Source organism: Coregonus lavaretus (assembly GCF_964263955.1).
Source record: "Coregonus lavaretus genome assembly, chromosome: 6".
NCBI classification, from domain to species: Eukaryota; Metazoa; Chordata; class Actinopteri; order Salmoniformes; family Salmonidae; genus Coregonus; species Coregonus lavaretus.
Window position 1 is genome coordinate 55,019,753 of NC_139993.1, and position 15,335 is coordinate 55,035,087.

General features: G+C 43.3%; 1 protein-coding gene across 1 annotated transcript in view; it reads left to right on the forward strand.

The window, feature by feature from the left end:
* Positions 1-14,527, forward strand: part of LOC311131079 (excitatory amino acid transporter 5-like) — a gene marked incomplete at its 3' end in the record, with an annotated part of 74,073 nt that extends 59,546 nt beyond the window's left edge. The window contains exons 3-10 of the mRNA XM_084163894.1: positions 431-473; positions 666-900; positions 1,251-1,350; positions 1,693-1,926; positions 5,526-5,720; positions 7,982-8,116; positions 10,933-11,032; positions 14,255-14,527. Of these exons, the coding sequence (XP_084020020.1) occupies positions 431-473; positions 666-900; positions 1,251-1,350; positions 1,693-1,926; positions 5,526-5,720; positions 7,982-8,116; positions 10,933-11,032; positions 14,255-14,527 (1,315 nt within the window). The remainder of the gene's footprint in view (positions 1-430; positions 474-665; positions 901-1,250; positions 1,351-1,692; positions 1,927-5,525; positions 5,721-7,981; positions 8,117-10,932; positions 11,033-14,254) is intronic.
* Positions 14,528-15,335: the final 808 nt, after the last annotated feature.

The following is a 15,335-nucleotide window of genomic DNA, read 5'->3' on the forward strand; positions in this document are numbered from 1 at the left end:
ACCAAATAGAGCTATCTTCTGTATACTCCCCCTACATTTTCACAACACAACTGATTGGCTCAAACGCATTAAGAAGGAAAACAATTCCACAAATTAACTTTTAAGAAGGCACACCTTTTAATTGAAAAGCATTCCAGGTGACTACCTCATGAAGCTGGTTGAGAGAATGCCAAGAGTGTGCAAAGCTGTCATCAAGGCAAAGGGTGGCTATTTGAAGAATCTCAAATATAATGTATATTTTGATTTGTTTAACACTTGTTTGGTTACTACATGATGTGTTATTTCATAGTTTTGTTGTCTTCACTATTATTCTACGATGTAGAAAATAGTAAAAATAAAGAAAAACCCTGGAATGAGTAGGTGTTCTAATACTTTTGACTGGTACTGTATATATATATATATATTTGTTGTTGTTCTCTTTCCCTTCAAGCAACATGTTTCCAGCCAACTTGGTTCAAGCCACATTTCAACAGGTGAGCCCCTTTAAATCATACACTTTGCTGTAGGACTTCATGCTCCATGAGTTCAAGTTGGATTCAGTTCTCAGTGTTCTGTTAATTTGACCGCTATTGAGTTCAAATTATTTTCTCTGTATTCTAATTCAATAACTAATCCATGAATCATCTTTAATTGTCCCTGTTCTCTGCTCTACTTCATATGAACAGTACCGGACGAGAAGTGTTCCCATTATGAAAACGCCGAAGGCCACAGTGAGTCAGAGCCTATCAGAATCCACCACACGGCGAGCACTTATCTACGGTATCCAGGACGATAATGGAACAGAGTTCCAGAATTTCTCCCTGGACCTGACTCCTCCCCCAGATGTATACTTCAAAACACTACCGGGAACCAGTGATGGAATGAACGTCCTTGGAATTGTGATCTTCTCAGCCACCATGGGTAATAAACAAACATACACACACACAGGCATGCACGCATGCGCACACACATACATAATACACACACAAAACAACTCACACACACATACATAATACACACACAAAACAACTCACACACACATACATAATACACACACAAAACACCTCACACACACTCTCCATTTTCCTCTCCATTATTTGTGACATTTCCTGAAATCTTTTGCTTACATTACGTTGTTGTTTTAGTTCAGATGTCAAGCAAGGCCTAAATCACTGTCGGCAGAAATGAGCACTTTTCTCACTTGTCTAATGATGTGTACTATGTGAGCAGTGTCCTGTCCTGCGTCACTGACATGCTGTATATTTTGACAGGTATAATGCTGGGCAGGATGGGGCCTAATGGCAGCGCCTTGGTCAACTTCTGCCAGAGCCTAAACGAGGCTGTCCTGAAGATCGTTGCTATCGTCATCTGGTAAGGATTTGACTACACTATACAGCAACTAGGACATCAAGTTTTTCCAGACCATATAAAGTGATCCTTATCAGGAAAAACTCCAGGTCCTAACTGTAACACATAGATGTGTAGACATATGGCACAGACATCACAGACATTTCTAACTGCATTCATCACAGACAGCCAAACACCCTGGGGTTGAATCTGAAATGACAACCTATTCCCTATGTAGTGCACTACTGCCAAAATTAGTGCAGTAAATATGGAATAGTGTCCATGGAATAGTGTCCAGGATCCTTGTTACAAATTCTGCATGGCTGTGTGTATGACCTCTGACCCTGCTCCTCCTTTCCTGACTAGGTACTTCCCATTCGGCATTGTGTTCCTGGTGGCCGGTAAGATCCTGGAGATGAGCGACCCGTCAGCCATGGGTAAGAAGCTGGGCTTCTACGCTGTCACGGTGGTCTTCGGTCTGATCCTCCATGGGCTCTTCATCCTCCCGGCCATGTACTTCTTCATCACCAAGAAGAGCCCCATCGTTTACATCAGGGGCATCCTGCAGGCCCTGCTCATCGCCCTGGCAACATCCTCCAGGTAAACAACAACTCTGACCCAACCTTAACACTAGCCCTGACCCTTAACTTATCATGCGCATCAGTGGAATACTGCAGGCCCTGCTCACCGCCCTGGAAACCTCATCCAGGTAAACAACAACAACAAACCTAACTTTGACCCTAGGCATAACCTTAGTGCTTACCCTAACCCTAACCCTAACCCATTGTCTACATCTGGGGCATCCTGCAGGCGCTTCTCATCACCCTGGCAACATCCTCCAGGTAAGGCACATTGCTGGGGCAACAGCCCCCTCATGAACATGTAACAGATGGGATCTGTAACCTCACTCCTCAGCCTGAAATGTCTCCACTCGTGTTGCCAAAATGCCAGCTTTTCAGTGGCGCGACTGGTTAAAAATGTTTCAGGAGGGTGATCATGTGTGTTTACGAGGCAGAGGTCCTGGGTTCAAGTCTTGGTGTGAGCTGGAGCAGGAGGAAGTGGTACTGCTAAGCAGCACATTAACGTCTGCCACGTACACATCGCCCTGGCAACATCTTCCAGGTGAAGAGGTCAGACTCAGGGCATGTACATGAATTGCTTAATCAGTGTTATTCTGTGAGTTGACTGGACTTCAAAAGGACAAGAATTTGAGCTAATGTGTTAGTTTGTTTACTCAACAAACTCTGCTCGAAGTGAGCTGAATTTAAACAAGATTGTTAAGTAAAATTACAAATTCACGTTTGCTCAAAACCACTGAAACCCATGCCCATCATTATCATATTTCCCAGCATGCTCTATACCAGGTTGATTTTCAGAATGTTTTATTTTAATACCTGTGTTTTTGCATGTACATTGATTGGTTGATTAATCTTATGCTACACAAACATAAATAATATACATTTTTCTAAACTACTACAATCTGTTAGTAGTTGGACTTATCGCACCCATTACTGATATGGCTGTTCCAGTTTATATGATTTAGGTAGTCTCAATAAGCAATCTTGCCTACCCCAGCAATCTTTCTCAATACAGGTTGCGGGTGATTAAAAAGTTCAAATTGTTGGATATCCTCACTCCAATAGGATTTACACATCACTTTGTGACTTGCAGGCTTGATGTGGCCTGTAAACCAGGAGCTTCAGACCACTGTGTTAGGGTGTAACTAGGCCCTCAAAGAAAGGCTTTATTACTGGATGTAATGTATTGCCATAAATAGTTTTTTTAAGATAACATATTCACTTCGACACTCACTTGGTGAAGGCTACAGGACTGAAAGCCAATGAATACAACAACCATGTCTGTGTACTAACAAATACAGGCATGGGTGGTAAGTAACTACAATTTACTTGAAAGGCACACTGTGAAATATGCAAATAAGGTAGAATAAATTCTCAAGTTGAATTGTACACTGAGTGTACATTAAGGACACCTGCTCTTTCCATGACATAGACTGACCAGGTGAAAGCTATGATCCCTTATTGATGTCACTTGTTAAATCCACTTCAATCAGTGTAGATGAAGGGGAGGACACCGGTTCAAGAAGGATTGTTCAGCCTTGAGTCAATTAAGACACGGATTGTGTATGTGTTCCATACAGAGGGTGATTGGGCAAGACAAAATATTTAAGTGCCTTTGAACAGGGTATGGTAGTAGGTGCCAGGCGCACTGGTTTGTGTCAAGAACTGCAACGCTGCTGGGTTTTTCACACTCAAAAGTTTCCCGTATGTATCAAGAATGGTCCACCACCCAAAGGAAATCCAACCAACTTGACAAAACTGTGGGAAGCATTGGAGTCAACATGGGCCAGCATCCCTGTGGAACACTTTCGACACCTTGTAGAGTCCATGCCCCAACGAATTGAGGCTGTTCTGAGGGCAAATTTGGGATTTTCAACACATTAATGTTGCTTATAAAAAGAAGAAGTGATGCAGAGGATGGAGGTGAGAGGAGGGGGGAGGGAGGTGAAGGGAGGGAGGTGAGAGGAGGAAGGAGGTAGGTGAGAGGAGGGAGGTGAAGGGAGGGAGGTGAGAGGGGGGAGGAGGGAGGTGAGAGGAGGGAGGTGAGTTGAGAGGAGGGAAGAGGGAGGTGAGATGAGGAGGAGGGAGGTGAGAGGAGGGAGGTGAAGGGAGGGAGGTGAGAGGAGGGAGGTGAAAGGAGGGAGGTGAAGGGAGGGAGGTGAGAGGAGGGAGGAGGGAGAAGGGGAGGTGAGACAAGGGAGGTAAGTTGAGAGGAGGGAGGTGAGAGGAGGGAAGAGGGAGGTGAGATGAGGAGGGAGGAGGTGAGAGGAGGGAGGTGAAAGGAGAGAGGTGAGAGGAGGGAGGTGAGTTGAGAGGTGAAGGGAGGAGGGAGGAGGGAGGAGGGAGGTGAGAGCAGGGAGGAGGGAGGAGGGAGGAGGGAGGTGAGAGCAGGGAAGAGGGAGGTGAGAGCAGGGAGGAGGAAGAAGGGAGGAGGGTGAGAGCAGGGAAGAGCGAGGTGAGAGGAGGGAAGAGGGAGGTGAGAGCAGGGAGGAGGGAGGAGGGAGGAGGGAGGTGAGAGGAGGGAAGAGGGAAGAGGGAAGAGGGAAGAGGGAAGAGGGAAGAGGGAGGTGAGAGGAGGGAGGAGGGAGGTGAGAGGAGGGAGGTGAAGGGAAGGAAGAGGAAGATGGGAGGAGGGAAGAGATCAGAACACATCTGGTGTGTGTTGGAGGAAACGGGAGCTGTGTGTGTGTGTGTGTGTGTGTGTGTTAGTGTGTGTGTGTGTGTGTGTGTGTGTTTGTGTGTGTGTGTGTGTGTGTGTGTGTCTTTTGTGCGTGCGTAACCTTCATGTCTGTCCACTGAGAATACTTATAGGTTAAGCAGACAGACATCCAAAGAAGAAACAAACATTACATCTCAACTTGCTGTGTGTTCTGAGATTGCACACTTACGGAGAAGTCATTCTGCAGGTTTCATAGGATTCATAAGGGGGTTATTTTGGAGTTAATCATGAAACTTAACAGCTGCTGTAAATGCACCATCTGTTCTCCCCAAAGCAGAATAAAGGTTCATAGTAATTGTTTGCTCTTCTAAGCTTTATTAACATAATGAAGTACACTACTCTTAATAAATTTAAATTTTAAATAACAGGTGGTTATGTCTTATGGCAATAAAACCACAAATAACCTGTCTCATGACTTGATTTCCTGTTGTTGTTGTTGTCCTTTAATGTGTCATCCTCCTCCATCTCTCTACAGCTCTGCCACACTGCCTATCACCTTTAGCTCTATGTTGTCCTCCTTTATCTCTCTACAGCTCTGCCACACTGCCTATCACCTTTAGCTCTATGTTGTCCTCCTTTATCTCTCTACAGCTCTGCCACACTGCCTATCACCTTTAGCTCTATGTTGTCCTCCTTATCTCTCTACAGCTCTGCCACACTGCCTATCACCTTTAGCTCTATGTTGTCCTCCTTTATCTCTCTACAGCTCTGCCACACTGCCTATCACCTTTAGCTCTATGTTGTCCTCCTTTATCTCTCTACAGCTCTGCCACACTGCCTATCACCTTTAGCTCTATGCTGTCCTCCTTTATCTCTCTACAGCTCTGCCACCTTCAACTTGGTGTTGTCTTCCTCGGTCTCTCCCCAGCTTTAATGTTGTCTATCCCTCTATGTCTCTCCAGCTCTGCCACGCTGCCTATCACCTTCAAGTGCCTCCTGGAGAACAACCACATCGACCGACGCATTATCCGCTTCGTGCTCCCAGTGGGCGCCACCATCAACATGGACGGGACGGCGCTCTACGAGGCCGTGGCAGCCATCTTCATCGCCCAGGTCAATAACTACGAGCTGGACTTTGGACAAATCATAACCATCAGGTAACAGGGAGAAATGAACGGCTTTTATAGTACAGGCCATCTTTTACTGAACATATAAATATATGCTTCATAATTCTACTGTATTTGAACATACTGTATAAAGAAGAAGAGAGGCATTTAAAGCAGGGGTCCTCTGTCTGTATCCAGCCCAGCAACACACAATGAAACACACAGGTGTCTGCGGTTAGCCCGCATGGAGAAGATTTATCTGTTACGGAAATATACAAATGTTAGTCACTGATTCCAGTCACCATCATAAATGAACTATATCAGGGATGGGCAACTCCAAGGGGCCGGAGTGGGGGGGCCGGAGTTGTGTCACACTTTTCCCCCATCCCTAGCAAACACAGCTGATCAAACTAACTGCATTCTAAACTGAAAATCATGATTAGTTCATTATTGGAGTCAGGTTTGTTAGTTGGGGCTGGGGCAAAAGCGTGACACCAATCAGGCCCCCAAGGACTGGAGTTGCCCATCCCTTGCCTATAGCATACTGGGTATCTCCTTACTGGCAGGGAGGCGATGGTGATAAGCTACATAGGTTTTAAAGGGTGATCCTCAGCTGACTAAAATAGACTTTTAGATGTTCTGCCAGGCAACAGTTATCTAAAGTTACATGTCTCTTACAGTTTTGAAGTGTCTAATGGCATTAATATAAGCCACATGTTTCAAAAATGTTTGCTCGCAATGCGGTGGGGAGGGTGGGAGTTCAGATTTTTTGTGGCCCCCCACCCCGATCAAAGTTGCCCATCCCTGAATTAGATGAACAGATGGACTATGCCAAGAACGAGGGGGAAATAAGGGTGAGGAACTACTGTTCCAAATACACTGAGGGCAGAGAGAGAGAGAGACGGACAGAGAGAGAGACAGAGACAGACAGAGAGCGAGACAGAGGCGGAGAGAGAGAGAGACAGACAGAGAAAGAGAGACGGACAGAGAGAGATGAACAGACACAGAGAGAGAGATGGACAGAGACAGATACAGACAGAGACAGAGACAGAGAGACAGACAGAGAGAGAGAAAGAGCGATGGACAGAGAGAGAGAAAGAGAGAGAAATATATAAATATATATATAGAGAGAGAGAGAGAGAGAGAGAGACAGAGAGAGAGAGAGAGAGAGAGAGAGAGAGAGAGAGAGAGAGAGAGAGAGAGAGAGAGAGAGAGAGAGAGAGAGAGAGAGAGAGAGAGAGAGAGAGAGAGAGAGAGAGAGAGAGAGAGAGAGAGAGAGAGAGAGAGAGAGAGAGAGAGAGAGAGAGAGAGAGAGAGAGAGAGAGAGAGAGAGAGAGAGAGAGAGAGAGAGAGAGAGAGAGAGAGAGAGAGAGAGAGAGAGAGAGAGATGGACACAGAGAGTAAAGTGCTCAGTGATGGCAGAGGAAGGCAGGATAGTGCAAAGTAATTGGGGATCAAAATAGAACGTCCCTGTATTTTTCAGCCTCGTCGTGTTTTTGGCCTTGAATCCCCTCCCTGCCATAGGGACCCCAGCTTAATGCTATTAAAGTAGATGGAATTGCGTCTCTATTTTCAACAAACAACAAGGCTAAAAGCATGAAGGATCTAAACTCCATCTTCCTGTCTAAAGCTACAGTACATAACATTCGCAAATCACACAGACTCCATTTTCAAAGCAGGATGCATTGGTTGTCTTTATGTGTTTCATAATATTCATGTAAATCAGAAACTAGCCCTATTCCCTTTGAAATCATATAACTTTACTTCAACAGTATCAACCAGGAACGCAGTTGATGATTTCCATTAATATTATGAAACACACATAAAGACAACCAATTCATCCTGCTTTATAAATTGAGTCTGTGTGTCGCATATGTTATGTAGCTATAAATAGGAAGATGGAGTTTAGTTCCTTAATGCTTTTAAACTATTTCAAAGGGATTAGGGCTAGTTTCTATGTGCTTCAAATGTAACAACGGTTCATTCAAATATTATGGTTCATGTCAGCCAATGCAACATATGGCAACATTATGGCAACATTATGACCACATTGACAATAAGTAACAAAGTACTATGTGAACATATAGATATGGGCTATTTTCCAATATCCAGGTGAGCATCCTGCTTAGAATGAAGCACTGTATTGGGCATGAATTTATGGTGGTATGCTAGTGTAAATAAAACCAGAGGGAACATGGCTAAGCAGTATGGTTTGGTATAGAGAAACTCTACCAGGGAACTCTTTATGCTACATCAGTTATTGTGTAGAGTATGGTATAATGGAGTTCATCCCACCTCTCTCTGTCTTCCAGCATCACAGCCACAGCAGCCAGCATCGGTGCTGCAGGAATTCCACAGGCTGGTCTGGTCACCATGGTGATCGTGCTAACATCAGTTGGGTTGCCAACTGATGATATCACTCTCATCATTGCAGTGGATTGGGCATTGTGAGTACCATATGGGATCCACTTCCTCTATTGTCAGTCTTATAATTGATTTTCGATTCCATGTTATGTGACGTATTCTGTGCGTAGGATGCATCAATGATTATTTCTGAAGTGGTGTGAGAGAGTTTGTTTATGTAGCATTATTCAGATGCTACCTAATTATGGTAATGTGGAGACATATGTGACCGACTGGCTCGATTCGGTCTTATGTAGCAATCTGAAAATGTTGTGAAGCCACGCCCATTTTCTGAAGTATTGCATTTTGGGCCCTAAAAGCACGGAAATAGTGTCCACTGCTTGTATATTTTGAATTTTGGCAAATGTAGTACGACATCCGGGAACTTCTGGCATACTAACTATATCCATGCTATGACCAATAAGCATACTACATACTTAATTTACATCACAAATAGTAAGGTTTGTGCGGTTAGTATGAGTATTCGAACACATCTATGGTGTTTTTTACATTGGATAAAAGTAGAAACTCAGAGCTAGAAAATTGTATATCATACACTACAGTTGAGGAACAATGGGAAAGTAATTATGCTTTGAAAGTTCAGAAACTTGTAACCCCACTTTTGAGAATATGGCCCTTCAATGTTTTGGTACACCTACTGGAGAGCTCTTCTTTGTCTACACCCATTTAGCATTGTTCACACCCTCTTAAGCCTTAGCCCCACTCATCTCTTTATGGATTCACATGTGAGGCCATGTGCTAAACAGAGTGAGTACCAAACAACCAAAGATTTCAAGACTAAAGGCTGGTTCATACTACATCTATCGACATGTTTGTAGACAGTTGTCGCAGTGACATCAAGAACATTTTATTGTCGTCCGACATCAAACTTGTCGTTGTCGTTATGAAAAAGTATAAACACAAAAACGACAGGCTGCATGACATCAGCAGCCTGGTGGTCCAAAACAGCATAGCTGGTGTATTTTAACAACAATAAACCCATCAGTTTAAACATTAATTTAGTATGTGTCAATCTAGCAAACCAGGCAACTAAAAGCAACTTTTGAAACAATGTTTTGGTTAGTTTCTAGCTTGTTAGCTAGCAAGCCAGCTCAAATAATGATCATATCATAGCTGACAACGTCTTAACTTTAGCTAAGGGCTCCCGAGTGGCGCAGCGGTCTAAGGCACTGCATCTTAGTGCTTGAGGCGTCACTACAGACCCCCTGTTTCGATTCCAGGCTGTATCACAACCGGCCGTGATTGGGAGTCCCATAGGGCGGCGCACAATTGGCCCAGCGTCGTCTGGGTTTGGCCAGTGTAGGCCATCATTGTAAATAAGAATTTGTTCTTAACTGACTTGCCTAGTTAAATAATAAAAAATGTGTGTGAATTATTACAGGAAAATAAAATCACAACAAGATCATTATTTACAAGTTAATGGCAAGCTAATTACAGAAAAATAGCTTGGTTGTGAGTGTGATGAAATAATACTGTCTCTGGTAAACACATGCTAAATACAATCAAAGTTTATTTGTCACATGCACAGGATACAGAAGGTGTAAAGGGTACAGTGAAATGGTTACTTGCATAGTGGAGTCTTTTGTTTAGACATGTAGCTAGCTAAACAATGAACCATAATCCCAACTCATAACGTTACTACCCTGCATGAATCTGAAGGTAGCTGAAGCTAACCAACTTGGTTCAATGTTAGCGAGCTAGCTAACAGTAGGCTATAAATAGCAATGCAAATGGCTCTGAAATACGAATAATATTACTACACAGATAATACATGTAACGTTAGCTAGCGAGCCAGCCAGCTAGCGTTAGCTAGCTAGCTAAAAGGAAGCTGTAACTTGCAATGAAAACGACTTTGTGACAAAATTAGAAACATAATATCTGAAAATATTGCTAGCTAGACTCTCTTACCCATATACATGGATGAACGCTTCTCCCTCTCTGTCACGGATGCCATGGTAGCCCTTAGTTTGAAGATGTAGCTATTCCGGAGACAGGTGTTTCATACAACAGCCTTCTGTGTGTTCTCTTTTTGACTCCTTCCGCATATTTGCAATCAAACTACAGAATTTTCTCCATCTCCTTAGCTATCCTATTCTGCTTCCACCGGGCATTCCACTGATTTCAAAACTCAGTCCTCCAGAAAGTGCAGAGCATTAGCAACACTTTTGCAGTTCTTCGTGATATATATTTTTTAAAGCAGTGTTAGAAAGGATTACCTACATATACTGAACAGCTCATGTTATAGACAGAAGTACGGCAGAAGAAACGCCTAGTTTCCTGAAACGAGTCACATATACATTTGACATTTTAGTCATTTAGCAGACGCTCTTATCCAGAGCAACTTACATTTATAGAAGCATTAATCATTGTGTAGCAGAGGTACAGTCGCCACATATACATGAACATTAACTATAGAAATAAATCAGATGAAATTAGATGTGTAATAACATCCTGTTGGATGTAATATCGACATATCATAGTCACCCTTTACATAACAGTGAAACTGTAAATGAGTAGATGTGTTTTTTACTCCAATACATTTCATTTCTGTATAGAATTATGATACAGTTCCCATCTTTATTTGTGAACTTCTTCATTTATACACACACACACACACAGACACACACACACACACACACAGACACACAGACACACAGACACACACACACACACACACACACACACACACACACACACACACACACACACACACACACACACACACACACACACACACACACACACACACACACACACACACACACACACACACACACACACACACACACACACACCTCTTATTCTAAATCTGTTTTTCCTGCTCGCCTTCTGCTTCCAGAGACAGATTCCGGACCATGGTGAATGTTATGGGGGATGCATTGGCTACAGGTATCATGGCCCACATCTGCAGAAAAGACTTTATCAAGGAAGGAGATGGTGTGAGTAGCTGCCTGTCTTATACCCTTTTCACACTATTGTGCTGAGCAGAGCCGTACTGTGCTGAGCCGAGAAGTACTGTGCTGAGCAGAGCCGTACTGTGCTGAGCAGAGCCGTACTGTGCTGAGCCGAGACGTACTATGCTGAGTCGAGCCGTACTGTGCTGGCTCAGATTTTTTTTTTATCACACTGTCATGCTGAGGCGTACTGTGCTTCAGATATTTTTCCAGCATGGTTCCAGCAACAATGACCAGCACAGTACGGCTCGGATTGGCTCGGCTCATTAGTGTTACTATACCTGCCGCCATCATGGAACCTAGCTAGTTCCCCACAGTCAAACTCCTGTCGATATTGAGCTTCCTCAGGAAGAGAGCTGATGGCAAAGACACACTGAGTAACCTGGCTGCTAGATCAAATTGTCACACTCTGCTTAATGCCAATGCTATGGCTCAGAGCTCAGAGCGACATGACTGTATTCTGTCAAAAACAATAGTGTGAATATCTGACGTTAGTGCTTTATCGGGAGTCGTGATTTTAGTCATACGTTCTTTAAAAAAACTGCTTATCTTTATCATTTTGAATTCAAGGACGCATTTTGACGAGGACAAGGTTCTTGTTGTTTGATAGTTGAAAACCTTGCAAACCTTTTCCATCTACAAAAATATTTCAGCATAAAGACTGTGGTGGCCTTATCATGACGCACATTATTTTTCAACACAAATGGATGCGCTGGAGACTCACTCACTATGTTTTGTATGAGGTACAGTTGAAGTCAGAAGTTTACATACACTCCACAAAGTTCTTGTTAACAAACTAGAGTTTTGGCAAGTCAGTTAGGACATCTACTTTGTGCATGACACAAGTAATTGTTCCAACAATTGTTTACAGACAGATTATTTCAATTATAATTCACTGTATCACAATTCCAGTGGGTCAGAAGTTTACATACACTAAGTTGACTGTGCCTTTAAACAGCTTGGAAAATTCCAGAAAATGATGGCATGGCTTTAGAAGCTTCTGATAGGCTAATTGACATCATTTGAGTCAATTGGAGGTGTACCTGTGGATGTATTTCAAGGCCTACCTTCAAACTCAGTGCCTCTTTCCTTGACATCATGGGAAAATCAAAAGAAATCAGCCAAGACCTCAGAAAAAAAATTGTAGCCCTCCACAAGTCTGGTTCATCCTTGGGAGCAATTTCCAAATGCCTGAAGGTACCACGTTCATCTGTACAAACAATAGTACGCAAGTATAAACACCATGGGACCACGCAGCTGTCATACCGCTCAGGAAGGAGACGCGTTCTGTCTCCTAGAGATGAACGTACTTTGGTGTGAAAAGTGCAAATCAATCCCAGAACAACAGCAAAGGACCTTCTGAAGATGCTGGAGGAAACAGGTACAAAAGCATCTATATCCACAGTAAAACAAGTCCTATATCAACATAACCTGAAAGGCCGCTCAGCAAGGAAGAAGCCACTGCTCCAAAACCGCCATAAAAAAGCCAGACTACGGTTTGCAACTGCACATGGGGATAAAGATCGTACTTTTTGGAGAAATGTCCTCTGGTCTGATGAAACAAAAATAGAACTGTTTGGCCATAATGACCATCGTTATGTTTTGAGGAAAAAGGGGGCCCTTGCAAGCCGAAGAACACCATCCCAACCGTGAAGCACGGGGGTGGCAGCATCATGCTGTGGGGGTGCTTTGCTGCAGGAGGGACTGGTGCACTTCACAAAATAGATGGCATCATGAGGAAGGAAAATTATGTGGATATATTGAAGCAACATCTCAAGACATCAGTCAGAAGTTAAAGCTTGGTCGCAAATCGGTCTTCCAAATGGACAATGACCCCAAGCATACTTCCAAAGCTGTGGCAAAATGACTTAATGACAACAAAGTCAAGGTATTGGAGTGGCCATCACAAAGCCCTGACCTCAATCCTATAGAAAATGTGTGGGCAGAACTGAAAAAGCGTGTGCGAGCAAGGAGGCCTACAAACCTGACTCAGTTCTCCTGACAGCTCTGTCAGGAGGAATGGGCCAAAATTCACCCAACTTATTGTGGGAAGCTTGTAAAAGGCTACCCGAAACGTTTGACCCAAGTTAAACATTTTAAAGGCAATGCTTCCAAATACTAATTGAGTGTATGTAAACTTCTGACCCACTGGGAATGTGATGAAAGAAATAAAAGCTGAAATAAATCATTCTCTCTACTATAATTCTGACATTTCACATTATTAAAATAAGGTGATGATCCTAACTGACCTAAGAAAACTTTACTAGGATTAAATGTCAGGAATTGTGAAAAACTGAGTTTAAATGTATTTGGCTAAGGTGTATGTAAACTTCCGACTTCAACTGTATGTCTGGAAACGTTTGACTGATAATGTCTATCTGTATTCCTCTACATTTTACCCCAATTTGTCTCCATAGAAGGGTAGAGTTCCCACAAAAGATGAGATGCATACTGAAAACTATAATTGTCTCTGTAAGTCCGATTCATAGCTGTACTGGAGGACAGGTCTTATTTTTGTACATTCCTAATAACAGATTTTTTATGATCCGCCCACCTTTTTGCATCTACTGCAGTTAAAGGCATTCATTTTAATCAAATCGCATTCAATTGTATGTATTTTTTTAATTGAACAAAACATACATTGCTACAGAATGTAGTAATGCCATGTAATTTGATGTCAACGCATTTCAAATGAGGTATTTTGTTTTACTACAATGTAAAAACAATTTAAACTGAGCCATGTTGGTTTAAAAAGCTGACTCTTCCGAATGAAAATGGATCGCCCACATTTTTGCATCTACTGCAGTTAAAGACATTAATTTTAATCAAATCGCATTTAATTGTATGTATTTTTTTAATTGAACAAAACATACATTGCTACAGAATGTAGTAATGCCATGGAATTTGATGTCAACGCATATCAAATTAGGTATTTTGTTTTACTACAATGTAAAAACAATTTAAACTGAGCCATGTTGGTTTAAAAAGCTGACTCTTCCGAATGAAAATGGATCACTTTTGTCTCTCACCGTTTCCCTCTCTCTCTCTCTCCCTCTCTCTCGCTTTCTTTTCAATTTCTTTCAATCTCTCCCCCTCCTTCCTGTCCTTGCGCTTTCTCTCTCTCGCTCTCTCTCTCTCACTCTATTTCCATCGCTCCTTCTTTCTCTCTCCTTCTATTTTTCCACTCCCCCCCTCCCTCTCTCCTAGGTGCCTCTGATCTGTGAGACCAAGCCCATGATAAACATCCAGCAACATACGAACTGTGAGAACAACAACGGTAGCACCCAGCCGCCGCCCCAGGGGTCAGGGGTCAAACCAGACGCCTTCCCCCCCGACGTGGCCCGCCTCATGCAGCTGGAGGAAGGGGTGCGGCCCCCGCCCCCTCCGGAGAGGAAAAAGCCCCCCGTGCCTCCCAGGCAGCTGAAGAAGGATAAGGACCACTGTGCCATTGACATGAATGGCCTGGAGACCAACGTATAGGTCCCATACCTCACCTCACATCACCACCACTCATCCCAGCAGGACTGATGTGGAAAGCTCCACAGTACATCACCAGTTGGAGGCGCTCTTTTTCAACTGAGTCTCGCCGTTCAGTAGATCAGAATGAAAGGCCAACGCCACTGGAACTTATAGAGGTGAAGATGGATGAACAGATGAACAGAGAGAGCAATGATGGATCCCATCTTATTTTTATTGTTATTGTTGACTGATCGAGTGATTCCTTTTTATTTCCTGTTTTGTTTGTGAGAAACATGAGATTTGTGACAAGACTGCTTTCATGGATGGTGGATATAGGGAGCGAGCACAGGGATGGGGGAGTATAGGCTTCTCTGAAACCTGACAGTGATGTACTGGGAAATAATTATTTTCCAGGACACAACACTAGCTGGGATAAGTGAAGCACTGTGACAGTGGATTGTTATGGCCAAAAGGAGGACATTCTGTATTTGCTATTCACTTTCCAGACCACCTGTACACACTGTTCACTTTCCAGACCACCTGTACACACTGTTTACTTTCCAGACCACCTGTACACACTGTTTACTTTCCAGACCACCTGTACACACTGTTCACTTTCCAGACCACCTGTACACACTGTTCACTTTCCAGACCACCTGTACACACTGTTCCCTTTCCAGACCACCTGTACACACTGTTCCCTTTCCAGACTACCTGTACACACTGTTCCCTTTCCAGACTACCTGTACACACTGTTCCCTTTCCAGACTACCTGTACACACTGTTCACTTTCCAGACCACCTGTACACACTGTTCACTTTCCAGACTA